The 19,231-nt window shown below is 37.0% G+C and overlaps 2 protein-coding genes across 4 annotated transcripts in view; one reads left to right on the top strand and one right to left on the bottom strand.

Moving 5' to 3' along the window:
* The window catches only part of LOC107702000 (proton-associated sugar transporter A-like), a 17,417-nt gene extending 3,109 nt beyond the window's left edge, over positions 1-14,308 (top strand). The window contains exons 2-10 of one of the 2 annotated variants that reach the window (XM_016504176.1): positions 1,437-1,870; positions 2,387-2,479; positions 3,470-3,694; positions 5,876-6,756; positions 8,104-8,254; positions 9,061-9,237; positions 9,319-9,524; positions 11,161-11,386; positions 13,880-14,308. In XM_016504176.1, coding sequence (XP_016359662.1) covers positions 1,447-1,870; positions 2,387-2,479; positions 3,470-3,694; positions 5,876-6,756; positions 8,104-8,254; positions 9,061-9,237; positions 9,319-9,524; positions 11,161-11,386; positions 13,880-13,908 — 2,412 coding nt within the window. In that variant the 5' untranslated portion in view covers positions 1,437-1,446 and the 3' untranslated portion in view covers positions 13,909-14,308. Of the gene's footprint in view, positions 1-1,436; positions 1,871-2,386; positions 2,480-3,469; positions 3,695-5,875; positions 6,757-8,103; positions 8,255-9,060; positions 9,238-9,318; positions 9,525-11,160; positions 11,597-13,879 lie in introns of those variants that run through there. The other variant, XM_016504174.1, reaches the window with a different exon arrangement.
* Positions 14,309-15,420: 1,112 nt separating this feature from the next.
* Positions 15,421-18,381, bottom strand: LOC107701999 (prothymosin alpha). 2 transcript variants are annotated; one of them, XM_016504172.1, is made up of 5 exons: positions 18,142-18,381; positions 16,920-17,012; positions 16,519-16,585; positions 16,339-16,433; positions 15,421-16,260 (listed from the first exon to the last, which is right to left on the bottom strand). In XM_016504172.1, exons 1-5 carry the CDS (start codon positions 18,190-18,192, stop codon positions 16,189-16,191), a joined length of 378 nt encoding a protein of 125 aa, XP_016359658.1. In that variant the 5' UTR covers positions 18,193-18,381; the 3' UTR covers positions 15,421-16,188. The 2 variants fall into 2 exon arrangements, with proteins under 2 accessions (XP_016359658.1, XP_016359659.1); XM_016504173.1 differs by having other exon boundaries at positions 16,354-16,433; positions 18,142-18,377.
* Positions 18,382-19,231: the final 850 nt, after the last annotated feature.

The following is a 19,231-nucleotide window of genomic DNA, read 5'->3' as shown; positions in this document are numbered from 1 at the left end:
GTATGTGTATATATATATATATATATATATATGTATATATGTGTATGTGTATGTGTGTGTATGTATATATATATATATATGTATGTATATACAGTATATATGTGTGTATATGTGTATATATATATATATGTGTGTGTATATGTGTGTATATATATATATATATATGTGTGTATGTATAGATGTATATGTGTATGTATATGTATATATATATATATGTATGTGTGTGTTTGTTTGTATGTATGTATGTGTGTATGTATATATATATATATATATATATATATATATATATATATATATATATATATATATATATATGTGTGTGTGTATGTGTGTATGTGTATATATGTGTATATGTATATATATGTGTATATATGTATATGTATATGTATATATACATAAGGGGAAGTCGTGGCCTAATGGTTAGAGAGTCGGACTCGTAACCCAAAGGTTGCGGGTTCGAGTCTCGTACCGGCAGGGATTGTAGGTGGGGGGAGTGAATGTACAGTGCTCTCTCCCACCTTCAATACCACGACTGAGGTGCCCTTGAGCAAGGCACCGAACCCCCAACTGCTCCCCGGGCGCCGCAGCAAAAATGGCTGCCCACTGCTCTGGGTGTGTGTTCACGGTGTGTGTGTGTTCACTGCTGTGTGTGTGCACTTTGGATGGGATAAATGCAGAGCACTAATTCCGAGTATGGGTTACCATACTTGGCCACATGTCACGTCACTCACGTCACTCATATATGTATGTGTATATATATATACACCTTGCTACGTGTACTGTGTTGGGCTAACTGAGACTTGTCATTTGCACTTATATATTGTTGCTCTTTTGTTAGTTTTGACTGCTTTTATTGTCCTCATTTGTAAGTCGCTTTGGATAAAAGCGTCTGCTAAATGACTAAATAAATAAATAAAACATAAAAAAAAAAACTATAAAGATATAGTTCTAAAAATCATTCTCAAGAGTCCACACCACAGCTATAACAATAAAGGCACAGAGAAACGATATCGTTTGAATCACTTTCAGAACGCTTTGTTCCAGCTGATTAACGATACAAACATTGACACCCAAACAGAATCCATCCTGCTATAGTGAGCTTGAGAATTTAAAGCAGCAGATGAGCGTGCGCTTAGAAGAAACAGACGATATTGTCCGCTGGACGAACAAACAAACTTATCTTTATAGTTATCGTTCTTGGTGTGAACGGGGCTTTAATGGGAATGTTAACAAAATGTTTTAAGAACATATTTTTGTTAGCTGGGTTCACACTAAGAAAAAATGGTTCTTTTAAAGAACTGTTTACTGAAAATGATTCTTCTTTCTAGGGCATCACTGTGAAAACCCACTTTTGGAAGCGTGTAAGAGTGCTTTGTACAGCTGGCACTGTGCTGGAGCAGCAACAGACTGCTTTTTCCTGTCTTTTTCCCTTTTAGTGTGAGCAGAATGTCATCTCCTGGAATGGGCACCCCGAGCGACCCCCTGCTGTCCAGTCCTGTAGGGGGGAAGTTCGGGACTGCCCAGGAAGGCACCTGGAGACCCACTCTGTCCAAAACGTCCAGTTTCCCATCGTCTACCACACGGCACCTCAGTCACAGAGCCAACAACTTCCAGAGGCACCCGAAGCGACGGAAACTGATCAGGCCGTCTCCACCGCCGCCGCCGAACACGCCGTGCCCCCTGGAACAGCTCGACCTGAGCGAATTTCCACCGAGACGCACTTTCCCCGAGCTTCTCTTCAATGGCTGCATTTTGTTTGGGATCGAGTTCAGCTACGCGATGGAAACGGCGTACGTCACGCCTGTGTTACTTCAGATGGGGTTGCCCGACCAGTTCTACAGTCTTGTGTGGTTCATCAGTCCAATTTTAGGTATGTAGATATTCATTAAAAAAAAAGTTTTGAAGAATATCCCAGGTAATAAATTTAGGTTATAAAAACAAACAATGTTTTGAAATGTTTAAAAACGTTGACATGTCCAGTTTTCTTAACATGATTGTAATGTTATTTAAAGGTTACAAAAAAGTTTTTTTTTTACAACATTCTGCTAATTTTATTCTTACCCAAGATATAATGTTATTTGAATGTTTATTCTTAATATTCTAAGAATGTTTTCTCTCAAAATTATAAGAACATTCATCAGGTAGAAATAACATGTTTTCTCTTAAGAAGAATGTTCCATTAACATTACTTTAAAAACATTTTGTCCTAACCTTTATAACTTTTAAAAAACGTTCATTAAAGTTGTGAGAATGCTCTTCATTAGCTGGGATCCTGGCCGTTCTATTGAATATGAAAATGTAAAAGCGAATGAGCACTGTCAAGTTCAAGTTTTTTAAAGCCAACATTTAGCCGGTAAAGTTGTCTGTCTTCTTTTATGATTCCCAGGATTCCTTCTGCAACCAATTCTTGGGGCATGGAGTGACCGATGTACGTCTCGCTTTGGCCGCAGGAGACCTTTTATTTTTGCCCTGGCAATAGGTAAGAAGTATGAATTTAGTTATTGCAAACTTCACTAATTGATCTCTTTGTTTGCTCTTTAAAGGATTAGCTAACTTCCAGAATGAAAATTTCCTGATAATTTACTCACCCCCATGTCATCCAAGATTCATGTCTTTCTTTCTTCAGTCGAAAAGAAATTAAGGTTTTTGAGGAAAACATTCCAGGATTTTTGGACTTCAGTGTTGGCCAATGGGTTGAAGGTCCAAATTGCAGTTTCAGTGCAGCTTCAAAGGGCTCTACACGATCCCAGACAAGGAATAAGGGTCTTATCTAGCGTAACAATCGGTCATTTTCTAAGAAGAACACAAATGTATATACTTTTAATCAAAAATGCACATCTTGCACCAGCCCAACATAATGCATTACGTGATCATGTTGGAAAGGTCACGCGTGACGTAGGCGGAAATACCAACCCAGTCTTTACAAAGTGAACATGCAAAGAAAGTCAAACTCCCTTTACAAAAAAAGATAAAACAATGATGTCGGACTATTTAGAAGTTGGAGGAAAGTACACCGACGAAGAGCTAACCGCGCATGACCTTTACAACGTGATTACGTAATGCGTGACGTCGCGCATGCGCATCGCAGAGCTAGTGCAAGACAAGCATTTGTGGTTAAAAAGTATATAGTTTTAATTTTTTTTTAGAAAATGACCGATTGTTTCGCTCGGCTGGGATCGTGTAGAGTACTTTGAAGCTGCATTGAAAATGCAATTTGGACCTTCAACCCGTTGGCCACCATTGAAGTCCACTATATGGGGAAAAATCCTGGAATGTTTTCCTCAAAAACCTTCGTTACTTTTCGACTGAAGAAAGAAAGACATAAACATTTTGGATGGCAAAGGGGTGAGTAAATTATCAGCAAATTTTCATTCTAGAAGTGAACTAATCCTTTAACATGTGATACTGAAACTAGAGTTTCATTTTGAATTTAAAATACTTTGATGTTGCTCTTTTGGTGTGTTTGCAGGGGCTCTGCTGGGTCTAACACTGGTGCTGAATGGACGGGACATTGGAACGGCTGTGGGGGACACCACTCTGGATCACAAGTGGGGCATCGTGCTGACGGTGTGCGGCGTGGTTCTGATGGACTTCAGTGCCGACTCGGCGGATAACCCCAGTCATGCGTACATGATGGATGTGTGTAGCCCAGAGGACCAGGACCGAGGCCTAAATATTCACGCTCTCCTGGCAGGTTAGAGAAAAACTTTATTAATTATGGTTAAATGTTAATTTAAAGCATTATTTTGTTTTTAACTTAACTGCTTGAGTCGTGGTTTTCACATAAGGACTTTTTTCTCATAATTCTCAAAATCTAATATACGTCATCATTTTGAATTAGCTTTTATTTTAATATTTTCAGTTTTTAGTTTCATTTTAGTTTAAGTCTTTTTTGTCAGTTGTACACATCCTTTCAGTTTTTATTTATTAATTATTTTGGCAAATTTGACTTTTTTTTTGTTAAATGTATAGTGCTCCCAGATCGATTTAACACATTTAATCTTATTTAATTAATTACCTGAAAATCTGTTATTTTATTATTATTTATAAATTATTATAGCATATTATTATAGTCATTTTGTTTTGTGACTTGTCACTTTCATTAGTGTAAAAAAATTAATTAGCTTTAATTTATTTTTATTTCATTTTTCATTTTTGTAATTTTTTGTACTTCAACTTAAACTAATCAGTTTTTGATTTTGTCAAATTTGACAATGATTTCAGTTACCTATAAAAGTATAGTACTCCTAGATCCATTTAACACATTTTACCAAATTAAATCAATTCCATGAAAAGGAGTTTTATTTTAGTATTATTTATATATTATAATAGTATTTATAGGTATTTTGAGTTAGCTAGTATTTTTATATTTTCAGTTTTCATTTTAGTTTTAATAATTTTGTTTTGTGGTTTTATCATTTTTATTAATTTTCATTTTTGAAGTAATTCTATTTAGATTTAATTTATTTTTATTTCAGTTTTAGTGATTTTAGTACTTACTAGACATTTATTTTAGTTTCAATATTTAGTTTTTTTTCAGTTTCAGTATATATTTAATGTAGTGGCCAAGGCAGGTTTTCAAATGTCCTAATATTATCTAGTATTTATATTTAATTTTATTTCAGCTTTATTGCAACTACAAAAGGAAAACTTTTACATTTTTGTTTACGTTTTTTAAGTTTTAAATGTCATATTTAGAGATGCACCGATCGATCGGCCAGGGATCGGAATCGGCCGATTTTCCTTATGATCGGCCCGGATCTGTGATCGGCCGGTCAGTCTCACTTCTTTCCGATTTCGAGCCGATCCGTTTTGTTACCAGCGGCACAGGCAATAACATCAGCCAGCGCATTCTCACTCTCATCTCTCCGACGACCCCTTCTCTCTCACACACGTCTCATTCGCTCCGGTTAAATAGTGCTTGTATTGCGCATTATTTTAGTCATTCCCGCAGGTTTCGCGCTTATACCAAAAGCGCGCTCACCACCACTGATCTATATTAGTGGAGCGCACAAGCCACGCTCAGTCTCAAACAGCTTGTGAGCCACAAATACCAAAATGAGTGGCTAACTGGGCTAAAATGGTCAAATACATACAAAATTATGTCAAAATGCCCGTCTTGGCGAGTATCCAGTTAAACAGTCAGTTTTGGAACGTTAAATAACTTGAAAAAGAGTATGTTGTGTAACAGTATATTGGGTCCGTGGATAAACTCTTAAAGGGACCGCAGTCCAATATTTATGCTGCTGTCTGTCATGTTAATCAAAGAACAAAAGACAAAGAAAATTATTTTCTGCTCTTGACTGAATACGTTTTATAACTTTAATGGTAAGCATTAATCTGTATTTAATTTTTACAATGAAGACTACAGAAATTAAAGTATCATAAAACACTGGATGTGTTATTTTACATTTGATTACTTTAATTTATGCAGTATTTCTTAATTGAATAAAAACTTACTTAACCTGAAAAACGTAGTTTCATAGCTCTCTTTATTCTATTGCATTTGTTTGTGCTGTTGTTTGCCATTTTTTTATTTGTTCTTATTTTATTACTGACTTTTTACTTGTGTTTTTTTTTAATGAAAATAAAACTTTGCGTTGAAGAAAAGTAGATTTTTGTTTGTATATGCTGTCAATTATAGTTCTTAGAAAGAAAATCGGAATCGACAAAAATCGGTATCGGCAGATCACACTAACAAAAAAAAAATCGGAATCGGCCAAGAAAATTGCAATCGGTGCATCTCTAGTCATATTTATGCTTTATTTTATTTCTGCTTTATTTCAATTACCAAACCCGTTTTTTAACAGTCTTACATTTAGTTAAGAATAACAACACTGAATCACATTGCTGCTGCATCTTCAATTTAACCCAGGTCTTGGCGGCGGCTTCGGCTACATTGTGGGTGGCATTAACTGGGACAAAACTGAGTTTGGAAGGTCGATGGGTGGCCAGCTCCGGGTCATATACCTGTTCACCAGCATCACCCTCGCTGCCACCACGGCCATGACCCTCACCAGTATCCCAGAGCGACTTTTACCCCAGTCCCAGCCTCAAACCAGAAGCACCCGCAACCTCAAGAGCCCCAATCTGCCTCTGCCGCCCTCCCCACCTCCTCCTCCCAGAGCCGCTGCGGACCAGGACGACGAGGACGAGGACGAAGCCCTTTATAACAGCCAGTTCGCCAATTGCCACTACCAGGATCCACTGGGCCGCTCGAGTAGCGCCAACGCACGTCTCTACGCAGGCCTCACCAGCCCCATTTCCCCTCTCAGTCCTCTGACGCCCAAATACGGCAGCTTCATCAGTCGGGATAACTCGCTCACGGGCATTAATGAGTTTGCTTCCTCCTTAGGCACCTCCTACATAGACAGAGTATTGATTGAATGCTACACCGGACAGCAGACTCCATTAAAACTCGAGGTGGTGGCTCCGCCTCTTCCTCCTGGGGACACGCCCCCTCCTCCTCAAAGTCAAACGTTTGCCGCAAATGAAGTTGCACAGCAAAACAAACTCTCGCAGCCTAATGGAGAGCTGTTGGCAACTGAAGCGCTGCAAGCTAATGAGCAAAAGCAAGCCACTGAACCTGCTGACCAGCCTAATGAGGGCCAACAGGCTGCGTCAGGGTCACAGCGAGGCAGTACCTCAGGGATACTGAAGCGCCCCCAGAGCCTGGCCTTAATGGAGGACCCGCTGATTGCTCCGAGCGGTGGTTTGGACAACGGTCGTAGACGCACTGTCACCTTCAGTCAACAGGTCAGTTTGTACTGCAGGTTTGTCAATGTGCATAAATACACATAATTGCCTGAGTATTGCTATCTGAACCAAGTATTATTTACACACTCTTTTTATTGTGAATTAGCTTTTATTTTTAGACATTTTATGTGCTTTTGTCATTTGTATTATTTTAAAATGTCTGTTCAGTTTTAATTTATTGCACTTGAACTTAATATTAGTTAGTTGCCAAGTCAACAATTTTTGTTTTCATTTATTAATTATTTTTTGATTGTTTTAATTTTCCTGTAAAAGTATATTACTCCCAAATCCATTTAATATTTTACCATATTTAAATCAATTAACTGAAAATCAGTGTTATTTTAAGTATTATCGTAAGAGTATTTATGAATATTTTTGAATTAGTTTATATTTTTGTATTTTCAGATTAATTTTAGTTTCAGTTTACGTCATTTTGTTATGTGCCTTTGTCACATTTTTCTACATTTTTTTAAATGTCTATTTAGATTTATTTATTTTTATTTCAGCTTTAACTTTAATAACTTTATTACTTAAACATTTTTTATTTCAGTTAGCTGTCAAGACAAGTTTTTTTTTCCATTTTTGTTTATTATTCTGAATATTTTGACTACATTTTTAATTACTCCCAACTACATTTAACACATTTTACCATATTTAAATAAATTTCCTTAATTTCCGTATTTTAGTATTATTTGTATATTATTATAGTATTATTAATATTTTGAATTAGCTATTATTTTCATATTTTCATTTTTTTTTTTTTTTTTTTTTAGTTTCAGTTCAAGTAATTTTGTTGTAATGTGCTTTTGTCATTTTTATTGGTTTTTGTTTTTCATATTTCTTAAAGTTTATTTTATTTCAGTTTGTAATTTTAGTACTCTTAACATTTTTATTTCAGTTAGCTGTCAAGACAACATTTTTTTTCATTTTTGTTTATGAATTATGCTGTATAATTTTACTATTTTTTAATTACTTATAAAACGATACTACTCCCAAATACGTTTTAACAGATTTTACCATATTTAAATAAATTTCCTTAATTTCCTTATTTTTGTATCATTTGTATATTATTATAGAATTATTAATATTTTGAATTAGCTATTATTTTCACATTTTCAGTTTATATTTTAAATTTAGTTTCAGTTCAAGTAATTTTGTTGTATTGTGCTTTTGCCATTTTTATTAGTTTTTTATATTTCTGTATAATTTTATTTTATTTCACTTAGTTGCCAAGCAACATTTCTAATTAGTTTTTTTAAAAGTGTATACTCATGCATTTTTATGGATACAACTTGCCATTGAACTTTAGCATGTTGCTCTTTTCCCAAATGTTGCTCTTTTCCCAAGGTGGCAAATATATTGCTGAGTGGCATGCGTTATGACAGTGACCTCAGTGGCAGCCATGAAGCAGACTCTCAAATGTCAATAAAGCTGCTCTGTACCGCCATCTATAGGATGCCTCCATGTTTACGAAGCCTGTGCACCAACCATTTCTTGGGTAATGAAGGTTTTGAATTCCATTAGGCATGTACAAAATGTCTGAGGCTCATATTTGTTGTTTTAATAATAAGCACAGACATTGCACATAGGCTTCAAATAGAGATTTTGATAACAGAATTAGAGACCTACAGCTGATCAAATTTCTGAACTACAATATGCTTGCATTAGCTAACAATGTATCACCAGGCCCAAAGAGGATTTGCTGATGTTTTTTTCTTCTTCTGAGTTTGCTATTCATTAAAAATATTTAAATACTTTCCGAAATAAATTCAAGTTATGAAAGAATGCTGAAATAAAACAAAATGTAAATATTATACAAAAAAGCTTACAAAATGAATGAACATGAAAATGAAAGAACATAAGCAATGTCTCATTGGCAACTAACGGAAATAAGATTAGGGTAAGTTAGGGGTAAATTAGGGTAAGGTAAGTTGAAGTACTAAAGTTACTAAAACAGAAATAAAAATAAATTACAATTGTATTTTTTAATAACAATAATAAAAATGACTAAAACAAAAATGAAAACAAAAAATATGAAATAAAAGCTAAATGAAAATATGAATAAATACTATAGTAATATATAAATAATACTAAGGTGTTTTAGGGAACAATTTTAAATATGTGTTAAATTGATCTGTACTTTTATAGGTAACTAAAACATAGTTAAATTAGCCAAAATAATTAATAAAAAAAAACTCAACTTTATAAATCAGGAGCATGGGGTTCGGCTAATATAAAATGATTTTTAAAAGTGTTTTTATGTCCAAATCTTTCATCTTCCATCACAAATGTTGATTGACACAGGTTGGTTATCGTTCGAGGGGATGCTGCTCTTCTACACAGACTTTATGGGGGAGGTTGTGTTTGGTGGCGACCCAAAGGCCCACCACGATTCAGAGGAGTACAAGCGCTACAATTCAGGCGTCACCATGGGCTGCTGGGGGATGTGCATCTATGCATTTAGTGCTGCTTTTTATTCAGGTTGGTACAAGCGTACAATTCGAGCATACACAAAGATTATTTCGTATGCACATTACTTTCTTCCGTCTTTTCCTCTTGCAGCCATTCTTGAGAAGCTGGAGGAGCGGTTCTCATTGCGTTCTCTGTATTTTTTCGCCTATCTGGCCTTTGGTTTGGGCACAGGGCTGGCCACTCTCTCCACCAACCTGTACGTGGTGCTGTCTCTCTGCGTCACCTACGGCGTTCTCTTCTCTTCTCTCTGTACGCTGCCTTACTCTCTGCTCTGTGAATACTACCAGAGCCCACAGGTGAGATCACACACTAATTAGATGTCAAAATAAAATCATGTTTATGGGAACGCACTTATAATGGAGGTCTATGGGGCACAGTATCAGTAGAAACATTAATATACTCACTATTTCAAAAGAATATCATCCAAATGAAACTTTATTTGTGAACCCAGCTAAAAGGGAATGTTTTCAGAATGTTCTGGCAAGGTTCTCTCAAAGCTATGAACAAACGTTATATTAGTAACGTTATTTAAATGTTTGTTTAAAGTTGTATGGTTTTTAATAATGCTTTCAAAATGTTAGCACAAAGACATGCAAAACATATAAATACATGTTTAACATTATAAAAACATTTATACATTGTTCATGGAATGTATTATTTGAACCTTGAACTAACATTTTTTAAATGTAACAACTTGTTTCAAAAGAAACATTCAAATTGATCAAATAGAATGTTTCCTTAACGTTCGCATTGCCAAAAAAAGTTTTTTAAATATGAAAAAAACAGAAGTTTTGAATGTGAAAAGAGAACATTTTAGAAACTTAATGGGAACATTAGCGAAATGTTTTTGGAACATATTTTTGTTAGCTGGGAAAATGAGACTAGTAACAAAATTGCTAACCTTGTTTGTGCAAAATTATATAGATTTTTAAAATTCCTTCCACAACTATAGTGAACATAGTAACTTTTACACAATACAACAGAAATAGGGATAGTGAAAATATAAGGATATATATTTGCAATATTGTTGTTGGCAACACATAAAACAAAGATTTTATACAACCTTTCACCTCAAACAGCATATAAAGTAATTGTATGTTATAATTAACAAAAATATAAGTGCTTGATTTCTGTTTTTAAAAACCCTCTGTAATATTTTGCCTCATAGGCTTCCATTGCATGTGCAATACAATAAAGCAAGAAATTATTGTCAGTGTTTTTCGACCTCATGTACTACATTTTTTATCTTTTTGGCTGCAATTAAATCTAAAACTATATATATATATGTATATATATATATATATATATAATCAAAGCTGAAATAAAATAAAAAATATATAAATATTAAATGAAACATTTGAATTTAAATGTAAATTAGAAATGTTACCTTGCCAACTAACTAAAATAAGTTGAAAGTACTAAACTGACTAAAACTAAAATAAAAATAAAGCTAAATAGAAATATATTTAAAAAACAAATATTAAATGACAAAAACTAAATTACAGAAACTACAAATTTAAATGGAAACTGAACTGTGTAACTGAATTTTTGATTGATCTCAATTAGGGTGACAGTAGCTTTGTCTTTTTCACTGAAATGTCCTGGCTGATCTAAATTGCCTAAAACACCTGGGTTTGGCTTTGTTTTTTTACTGACGGTCCTTATACATTATATGTATGTGTATTTGCAGTGTTTTGACTGTTCTCTGTAGATCCCACCGTCACACACACAGTGATTGGTCGATTATGTACATTGCCTGAACGCTATTGGTCAAACTACTTTTCAGTCATTACTTTCAGCAAGTATGAAAACAATAGGAACATTAGGAAAACCCAGACATTTTAGGCGATTTAGAAATCCTACCCAGGACATGTCTGTGAGAAAGAGGACGTACAGTCACCCTTTGTCAATGTCCACATGTTGTTCCTGCAGTTCTGCGGCTCATCAGAGGACGGGACCAGGCGTGGTATGGGGGTGGACATCTCCCTGCTCAGCTGCCAGTACTTCCTGGCACAGATCCTGGTTTCGGTGGCGATGGGCCCTCTGACATCGCTGGTGGGTGGGGCCCAGGGCGTGATGTACTTTGCGAGTCTGATGTCATTTGTGGGGTGCCTGTACTCCTCACTGTGTGTGGTGTACCATCTGCCACCACCCGAGGGTGAGCCTCCCCAGAGTGAGACGCAGCCACTGCTGGTGCACATTTAGACCTGATCTCTCACACACCCGGTCCAAAATTAACACTCCAGAAGCAGCAGACCGGTAACTTTTTGCAACATGAATTAAACCATAATGCAAAACGATAAAGCTCTTTGATATCTGGGAATCAAAGAAAAGAAATCCAAACAGTCCAATGAATAAAAGATCAATGACTGCCGTCCATCTTCAAACAAGAGAAAAAACTCTAGTGGAAAACTTCATCAGATGTTTATGAAACCTTTTTTTCTTTTATTGACAGTACTTCACTATGTCTGGACAAATTTGACCCCCAAATCTTTTGAGCAGAATCATGTTTTTGTAACAGATTTTGTAGGATACAAATATACGAAACATAAACAGATAAATAATTCCTTTTTCAAAAGTACAAAAAATATGCATACATTGGGGCCCATCATTCTGGGACTAGATTAAAATCAGATTTATTTCACGTAAAACAAGAAAACAGAAAGATATATTGGTGCTGTCAGACGATTACTCGCGATTAATCGCATCCAAAATAAACGTTTTTTGTTTACATAATATATGTGACCCTGGACCACAAAACCAGTCATAAGGGTCAATTTTTCTGAAATTGAGATTTATACATCATACGTAAGCTGAATAAATAAGCTTTCCATTGATGTATGGTTTGTTAGGATAGAACAATATTTGGCCGAGATACAACTATTTGAAAATCTGGAATCTGAGGGTGCAAAAAAATCAAAATATTGAGAAAATCGCCTTTAAAGTTGTCCAAATGAAGTTCTTAGCAATTCATATTACTAATCAAAAATTAAGTTTTGATATATTTACGGTAGGAAATTTACTAAATATCTTCATGGAACATGATCTTTACTTAATATCCTAATGATTTTTGGCATAAAAGAAAAAAACGATAATTTTGACCCATACAATGTTTTTTTGGCTATTGCTACAAATATACCCAAGCGACTTAAAACTGGTTTTGAGGTCCAGGGTCACATATATGTGTGTGCACTGTGTATATTATGTGTATATAAATACACACACATACATACATATATTTCAGAAAAATATATTGTTTATATATTAAATAGATGTATATATAATATAAATGATATTAATATAAATATATACATGTAAATATTTTCAAAATATATACTGTATGTGTGTGTATTTGTATGTACATAATAAATATACACAGTGCACACACATATATTATGTAAACAAAAACTTATTTTGGATGCAATTAATCGCGATTTATTGTTTGACAGCAGTAGGCTGTCATATATAGTATATATATATATATATAGAGAGAGAGAGAGAGAGAGAGAGAGAGAGAGAGAGAGAGAGTAATAATATTGTTACACATAAATAAAATGTTGAAAAAATATTTCACATTCTACACTATTTTTAGGTGTAAATACATTACATAATTGTATTACAGTAAATTGTCAGCTTCATAACAGGCAAAGTAAACAAACGAAATACTTTGTCATTAATCATTTTTGATGGTTTCAATTAAACAAGATGCAAAATTATAGTGACTTCTGGACCCCTGTGTATACTAAATTTACCAGCTGTTGTCAGACATGGTAAAAGTTAATTTTGGACCCCATACACACACAACAAACAGCTCAGACTCCTGCGCTTGCTTCAGATACACCTTCCTCACCTTACGCCACACGCGCGCAGTACTGGAGATGTGAGAGAGGGTAAAAGAGCTGTGATTTTCACTATGCATCTCACTCGGATTTCTAACTAAAGCATGCTGCAACAGCGACTGCAGGCTTGTGTGGTGCGTGTGTGTGAGAGAAAGCGTGTTTGTGTACATGTGATGCCTGACTACTTTCATCTGGCTTGTACATAATGTGAAATGTTTAGGGTTTTATTAATTTTTTTACTGTCGATTCCTCACGAAGGACAAAGCCAAAACTGTTTATAGCTCCCTGAACTCTCTTTATGTGGTTTCTGTTCAGCTAACTGTTGAAGTTCATTGCTTTTAATAAACGTAAACCCCTCTCACATATCCAAAGCAAATGTATCCTGTCGACATGTCAATGAACTGTTTGAAGATGTCACCTGTCGGTTTGTTTGCATGTAAAGCCGCATTGATGCCTTACTGTAGGCCTCTGTTTCGAACTGTACCACAGTAAAACAGAGAGCGTGTGTGTGTGTCTATTGGCTCTTCAGTTTGCATATAGCATTTTTTAAAGTGATCAGGCTCATCTTTTGAATACTAGCTAGCTAGCTACTACACACATCCTTAAGAGTACCAATATTTCTGTCGCATGTTTGCCATACTGTAACATGGCTTGACACTGGTGGACGCTCCGATGACATATTTGTAAGAAAAACATCAATGGCGTATTTATGGTTCCCCTGCTGAGCCATGTCATGGAACGCACGCTCTCATGCCTGCTTCCCTGTGGTCTGGCGTGATCGTTGTAATGACAGTCGTTCTTGTCATTATCAGGCAGAGCGGACGTTGAGGCTGGGGTGTGAGTGATCGCAATACGGAAACTGGCCCCGTGCGGAAGAACGAGCCGAATGTATTGTTCGGTGACTACAACAAATCTGGACAACCGATATGGACTCTCCACCAGAGCGCTCACAATTGTGTGTTTGTATTGCTAAGCATCTTTTTTATTTTTATTTTTTTTCGCTTTGCAATACATGCAACACATCAAACCTTTAAAAACTCCAGTTAGCAAGCCATTCACGAACTGGTTGAGACTAAATTCATAATCACATTTTTTTTCCTCAGTCATGTGTAATCTACACGAGCATGTACAGATATCTTCCACTAAGGAAACTGGTGTAAGTTGCATTGTACAGGTTAATGCTCTGAGAATTAAACAGTTGTCACAGGACGAAAGTTTTCTGCTGCAGGTGTCGTTCTGATTTAAACACGCACAAAATAAGACTTGTAGTTTCTAGTAAATACACTTTCCATCAGTGTGGAAAGTTTAACCAGCAGGGGGCGCTGTAGGATCTCAAATGGAGGTCAAACTGAAGCTATTAAAGGAATAGTTCAACCAGAAATGAAAATTTGGTACAAATTTTACTCAGGCCATCCAAGATATAGTAGAGTTTGTTTCTTCGTCAGAACAGATTTGGAGAAATGTAGCATTACATCACTTGCTCACCAATGGATCCTCTGCAGTGAATGGGTGCCGTCAGAATGAGTGTCCAAACCGCTGATAAAAACATCACAATAATCCACACCACTCCAGTCCATCAGGTAACGTCTTGTGAAACCAAAAGCTGCATATTTATAAGAAACAGATCCATCATTAAGGCATTTTAACTTCAAGCCATCACTTCAAGTCCACAATCCAAATAACACTTCCGCAAAAAAAACAAAAAAGTGTCCCCCAGTTGGCCTCTCACATCAAAATTCACTAAACGTATTTGTTTTGAACGGTTTGGCTTGAAAACGGTGCTTGATCTGTGCATATTTCCCTCCTGATTCAGACAAGATTACTTTTTCACTGGAGAATGAAATATTATAAGACTCGTATTTTAGCCGGAAGCAACGGTTTGAAGTTAAAGATGTCTTTATTTATTTCTCATAAACAAGACATTAATTGATAGGCTGGAGTCATGTGGATTATTGTGATGTTTTTATCAGCTGTTTGGACTCTCATTCTGACGGCACCCATTCACTGCAGAGGATCCACTGGTGAGCAAGTCACGTAATGCTACATTTCTCCAAATCAGTTCTGATGAAGAAACACTCATCTACATCTTGGATGGCTTGAGCGTGAGTTAAACGTTTAGAAACTTTCCATTTTTGGGTGAACTATTCCTTTACCCTTTTTGCAAGAAGCTACTTTTACTTTTTACGTAAGTTTGAGCTCCAGTTAAGGTCAGTCCTCTTGCACATACTTGGTGCATGTCCAATCTTGTTTCAAACAGCTTTAAAAAAAAAAAGTCTTGCAACCCCCAACACAACGTTAAGAAAAGACCCAAGAGGCACTGGTTTTAAAAAGACAAGACTGTTTTTTTTATTTATAATCCTGAACCAAACTATACAAAGCAGTGGTCAAAAAGCAACCAAAACACACACAAAAAAAAAAAAGTTTCGCTTGAAGGACTGAAAGAACACCAGTACCAGCATACAGTTCTGTTATAGATTGTTATTTTTTTTCATTCTGCACTTCCCATATAAAACACAATGATAAAACAAAAACCCCAAACTGTACATAAGGATAGAAAGATACAATCCTTTTAAATGCATATGGAACGAAAGACCTTCAAGATTTAAAAAGGGGTTAATTAACATGTTAAGAGGGCAGGCGATGTGTTGACTAAGGAACCCCTCTCATTCATATGAGCCATCTGTTATGTTAACTGATCTGCCAAAGCGAGGGATTAACTTCTAGCAGCACAACCAGGTTAAACATAGTCTATTAGCCCCTGCTTAAAACTCATCTTTGGTCTTTAGTGGATCAGAAAAATGTCACCCATGAAAATGACAGAACCTTAGGCTTTCAGTTGCTTGTGTGTACATCCGCTGGTCAAATAACAGTAGAATGTGTGCTTGTTAAACGTTTGCTAAAGTAAACATTGTTTCTTTTAATACAGGGTCCTAATGTTGGTCCTACACCAATAAATAAGGTCTTACAAAAGGGGACAGGGTCATGATGTTATGGGCCTCAATAAAGCAATAAAAAGATGTTGTAGCGGCGAAAAGAAGGACTGTGAAATATACAGGAAAGCACAAACTCTACTAGGTCAAACTGACCATACAGACAGAGCTACTGAAGGGCGGCGAGAGCTTTAGGCTTGGACTTCAGCCTCTGTGGAGTCACCGTTCTCTTCTGTCTTCTGTTTCTTTGTTTCGACTGCCTCCTGAAAGCAGACGAGCCGAGATTAGACGAGGTAAAGATGACGGAAATGTTGTGAAATGCATCTGAAACCCGAACCCACCTCCTCCTCCTCCTCCTCCTCCTCAGCTGGACGTTTCACAGGTTGCCCATCTGCCTCTTCTTCAGCGCCGTTCTCCTCCTCCTCTGCTTCTCCTGCTGTTAAAAGCCAAACGGATTTGTCAATAACCGGTTTCTGTATTAGTAAATTATGTAATGATGACACAGGCAAAGTCAAACTCACCCTCCTCATCATCCCCACCCTCTTCGTCCTCATGGGCTTCCTCTTCCTTGTGTGAAGCACCATTAGTCTAAAACAGAGAAAGCACCATGAGTGAAACCGATACCAAATCTGTTATATCACCAGATGATTTGGGGATTTACGAGCAAAGTCAGTGATTAAGTATCATTACGATAATCTTTAAAGTTTTCGGGAAGGTCAGTTATGTAAAAGCCATGTGCTGAGAAACCATGTGCACAGCCTTGAAGCTGTCTTCTCATAAGACGCATCTGTGTCAGTCAGTTCGAACCCTAAACAAAGAGCAGCACGATGAAAGCGGGGGAGGGGGCCTCCAACACCTGCGCAGCGAGAGGGTACTCGGGGACAAAAGCCACAAGCCCTGCTGGGAAATACTCAAAGCTTACGGTTCCATTTCCATTGGCAGGTGCGTCTTCGCTGCCGTTTTCCTTTGCAGCCTCCGCTGCCTCCTCAACCACCTCCTTCTTCTCTTTCAAGTCCTGAAATGAAGCAGACGTTTATCGGTTAATAAATAAACCCCCTCCAACTACATAAACAATGCAGCGTGTGAGTATCTCATATGTAGTAAAGGGTAAAGTTTGTTTCCTTGAGTTTCTTCCCCACGCACGCACACAGATGAGCCACAGACCACACACACCAGCTGGCTGACTGCCTTTCAAAATACATTAAATGGCAAACCAACACGAGGGTCATGAAAACCACCTCATTTTATTTATTTAATTTTTCATACATGTAGTACGAGCATCATGTAGTCGCAATGGGTCACCTTCTAAACGTTAATCGCAACTCAATGTGAACTCATATGAAATTATGTCAGAAAAGGTTGCATGTGTTTAATTGGAACCGCTATTTAAAGGGGAAAAATTAAATCCGATTTTTTTTTTGTAATGTTGCCTGTGTTTTTTCTCTGAAATCTGCACCACAATAGATCTATTATAGAGACAATCAGTTCGAGTTCACGCCTTCGTGAATTAACTCTATTGTTCCGACACACATGCCGAGGTCACTTAAGGTCATTTAGGGGCGCCGTGTTGCCCCTTTTATTCCCCGGTATGAAACGTGCACGCGCATGCGCGCTCACGCGCCGGGCTGGAAACAAAAGGAGGCTGAGCGCGCGCTAAGACACCGTGCTCGTGACACGGGCGCGAACGACTACAGCACGCGGCGGCGATATTCCCGCCTATTCGAGCGGCAGAGATCAAGAGCCTTGACTTTACACAGACACACACACGTTCAAAGAACGAAAGTGTGGCAGATAGTTCACCAATTTACTCCCCCGGAACCCTCTATTTAACGTTAATAGGATACGAGTACATATGGGAAAATAATGTCGAATTCAGTCCTCAAAGAGGGTTTTATGACTTATTCTTGAATGGAATGTGCGTAACGGTTGTCTATTTAATCATTCATTTATTAAACACGATTCGGCGCGAAGTGTGAATTAACGGAAACAAAGACGCTGATGTTCAAAGAATACTGTTTGAACATTTTCTCGATAAGAATAACATTTATCGCTGATAAAACCTCTCACTGACTGGTCGCTTTTTCTCTATTGAATTACCAGGAAGGTCTAATTTCTTCAAATACGAATGTTTCAAGCAAACATACCTTTGCGGTGATCTCTGGGGTGGTAGTCGTATCAACAGCGGTATCAGCCATGGTGGTTTATAGAGATGTTTCAAAGAAAAATGTCCGAGAAAAGCGGTGGGATGAGGTAGGACACGGTCTGACGCGAGGAGGAAGAGTGAATCAAAACGGACTGAACCTGAGAACTGAAATGCGCGTCGAGAGCAGCGCCAACCTCGCTGACATCTGATTGGACAGGAGCGCGGTAACGTAAATCCGTTCTTCGATGTGATTGGAGAGACCGCTGTCAATTGTATTATGAAGACCCGCCCCACTTGTCTTGTTTTATTGGTGGAATATTTAATTTTACCTTTTACCCGGTCTTTTAAAAATGCTGTTACGAGTATCCAAAAGGTCAGGATGAATTTAAACTATTCTGGTGACTTAAATATAAATGTCTGACAACATTTTTGTTTGTTTGTTTTGGTGCCTTAAATTCTTTCTCTTTGTGTACATTTGAAGAGATTGCTAATTGAGTCTTTTCTTTTAGCAATAATATAATGAATATGTAAATTCATTAACACAACCTTCTTTATTTTTCTTTCACGTTTGAGGAAGAACTGGTATATTTGTGTTTTGGTTGCCATTATTTCCCATTCTTTTTGAAAACTGCAAATGGTTCACTATTTCCCTTGACCTTTTTTTTGACGTCCTCTCTTGATAACTGTTTTGTGTGGTTGGAACCTGCCTCCGAGTCTGCATAGATGCATTTAAGCTTCTTTGGGGGCTTTGTTTACAGCCACAGTTTCATTAGCATGTTGTATTCAGAGGCCATTGTGTCCCAGATGGAGACGCAACAGGCAGCTGTTTCATTCATAATGAGAAGTCACACTAAGATGCTAACATGACTATTCCACACCATCAGACATCTCGGCACAGATAACCAACTGATTTATGGCTTGAAAGATAAGCTATACCGTCATTCCGGCTTCTCTGTAACATGAAGACTAGCCTACCTGTTGCACAAGGAACAGATTGCGGCTGCAGTTAGTAATGTTCCCATACCTCCCCCTTCAAGGGGTCAAAACCTCCCTCACATCTGTAATTCCTCAAAAGAAGTAAGTACTCTAGT

This window comes from Sinocyclocheilus anshuiensis, unplaced genomic scaffold (assembly GCF_001515605.1).
Source record: "Sinocyclocheilus anshuiensis isolate Anshui unplaced genomic scaffold, SAMN03320099.WGS_v1.1 scaffold262, whole genome shotgun sequence".
NCBI lineage: Eukaryota > Metazoa > Chordata > Actinopteri > Cypriniformes > Cyprinidae > Sinocyclocheilus > Sinocyclocheilus anshuiensis.
This window is presented reverse-complemented; position numbering and strand designations above follow the sequence as displayed.

Bases quoted from the DNA above. Each gene is read 5' to 3' on its own strand.
- LOC107701999 (XM_016504172.1), bottom strand. From the start codon at position 18,192: ATGGCTGATACCGCTGTTGATACGACTACCACCCCAGAGATCACCGCA. The intron at 17,013-18,141 runs GTATGTTTGCTT...GCTTCATTTCAG, and splicing joins CCCCAGAGATCACCGCAAAG to GACTTGAAAGAGAAGAAGGA. The intron at 16,586-16,919 runs GTAAGCTTTGAG...TCTCTGTTTTAG, and splicing joins CTGCCAATGGAAATGGAACC to ACTAATGGTGCTTCACACAA.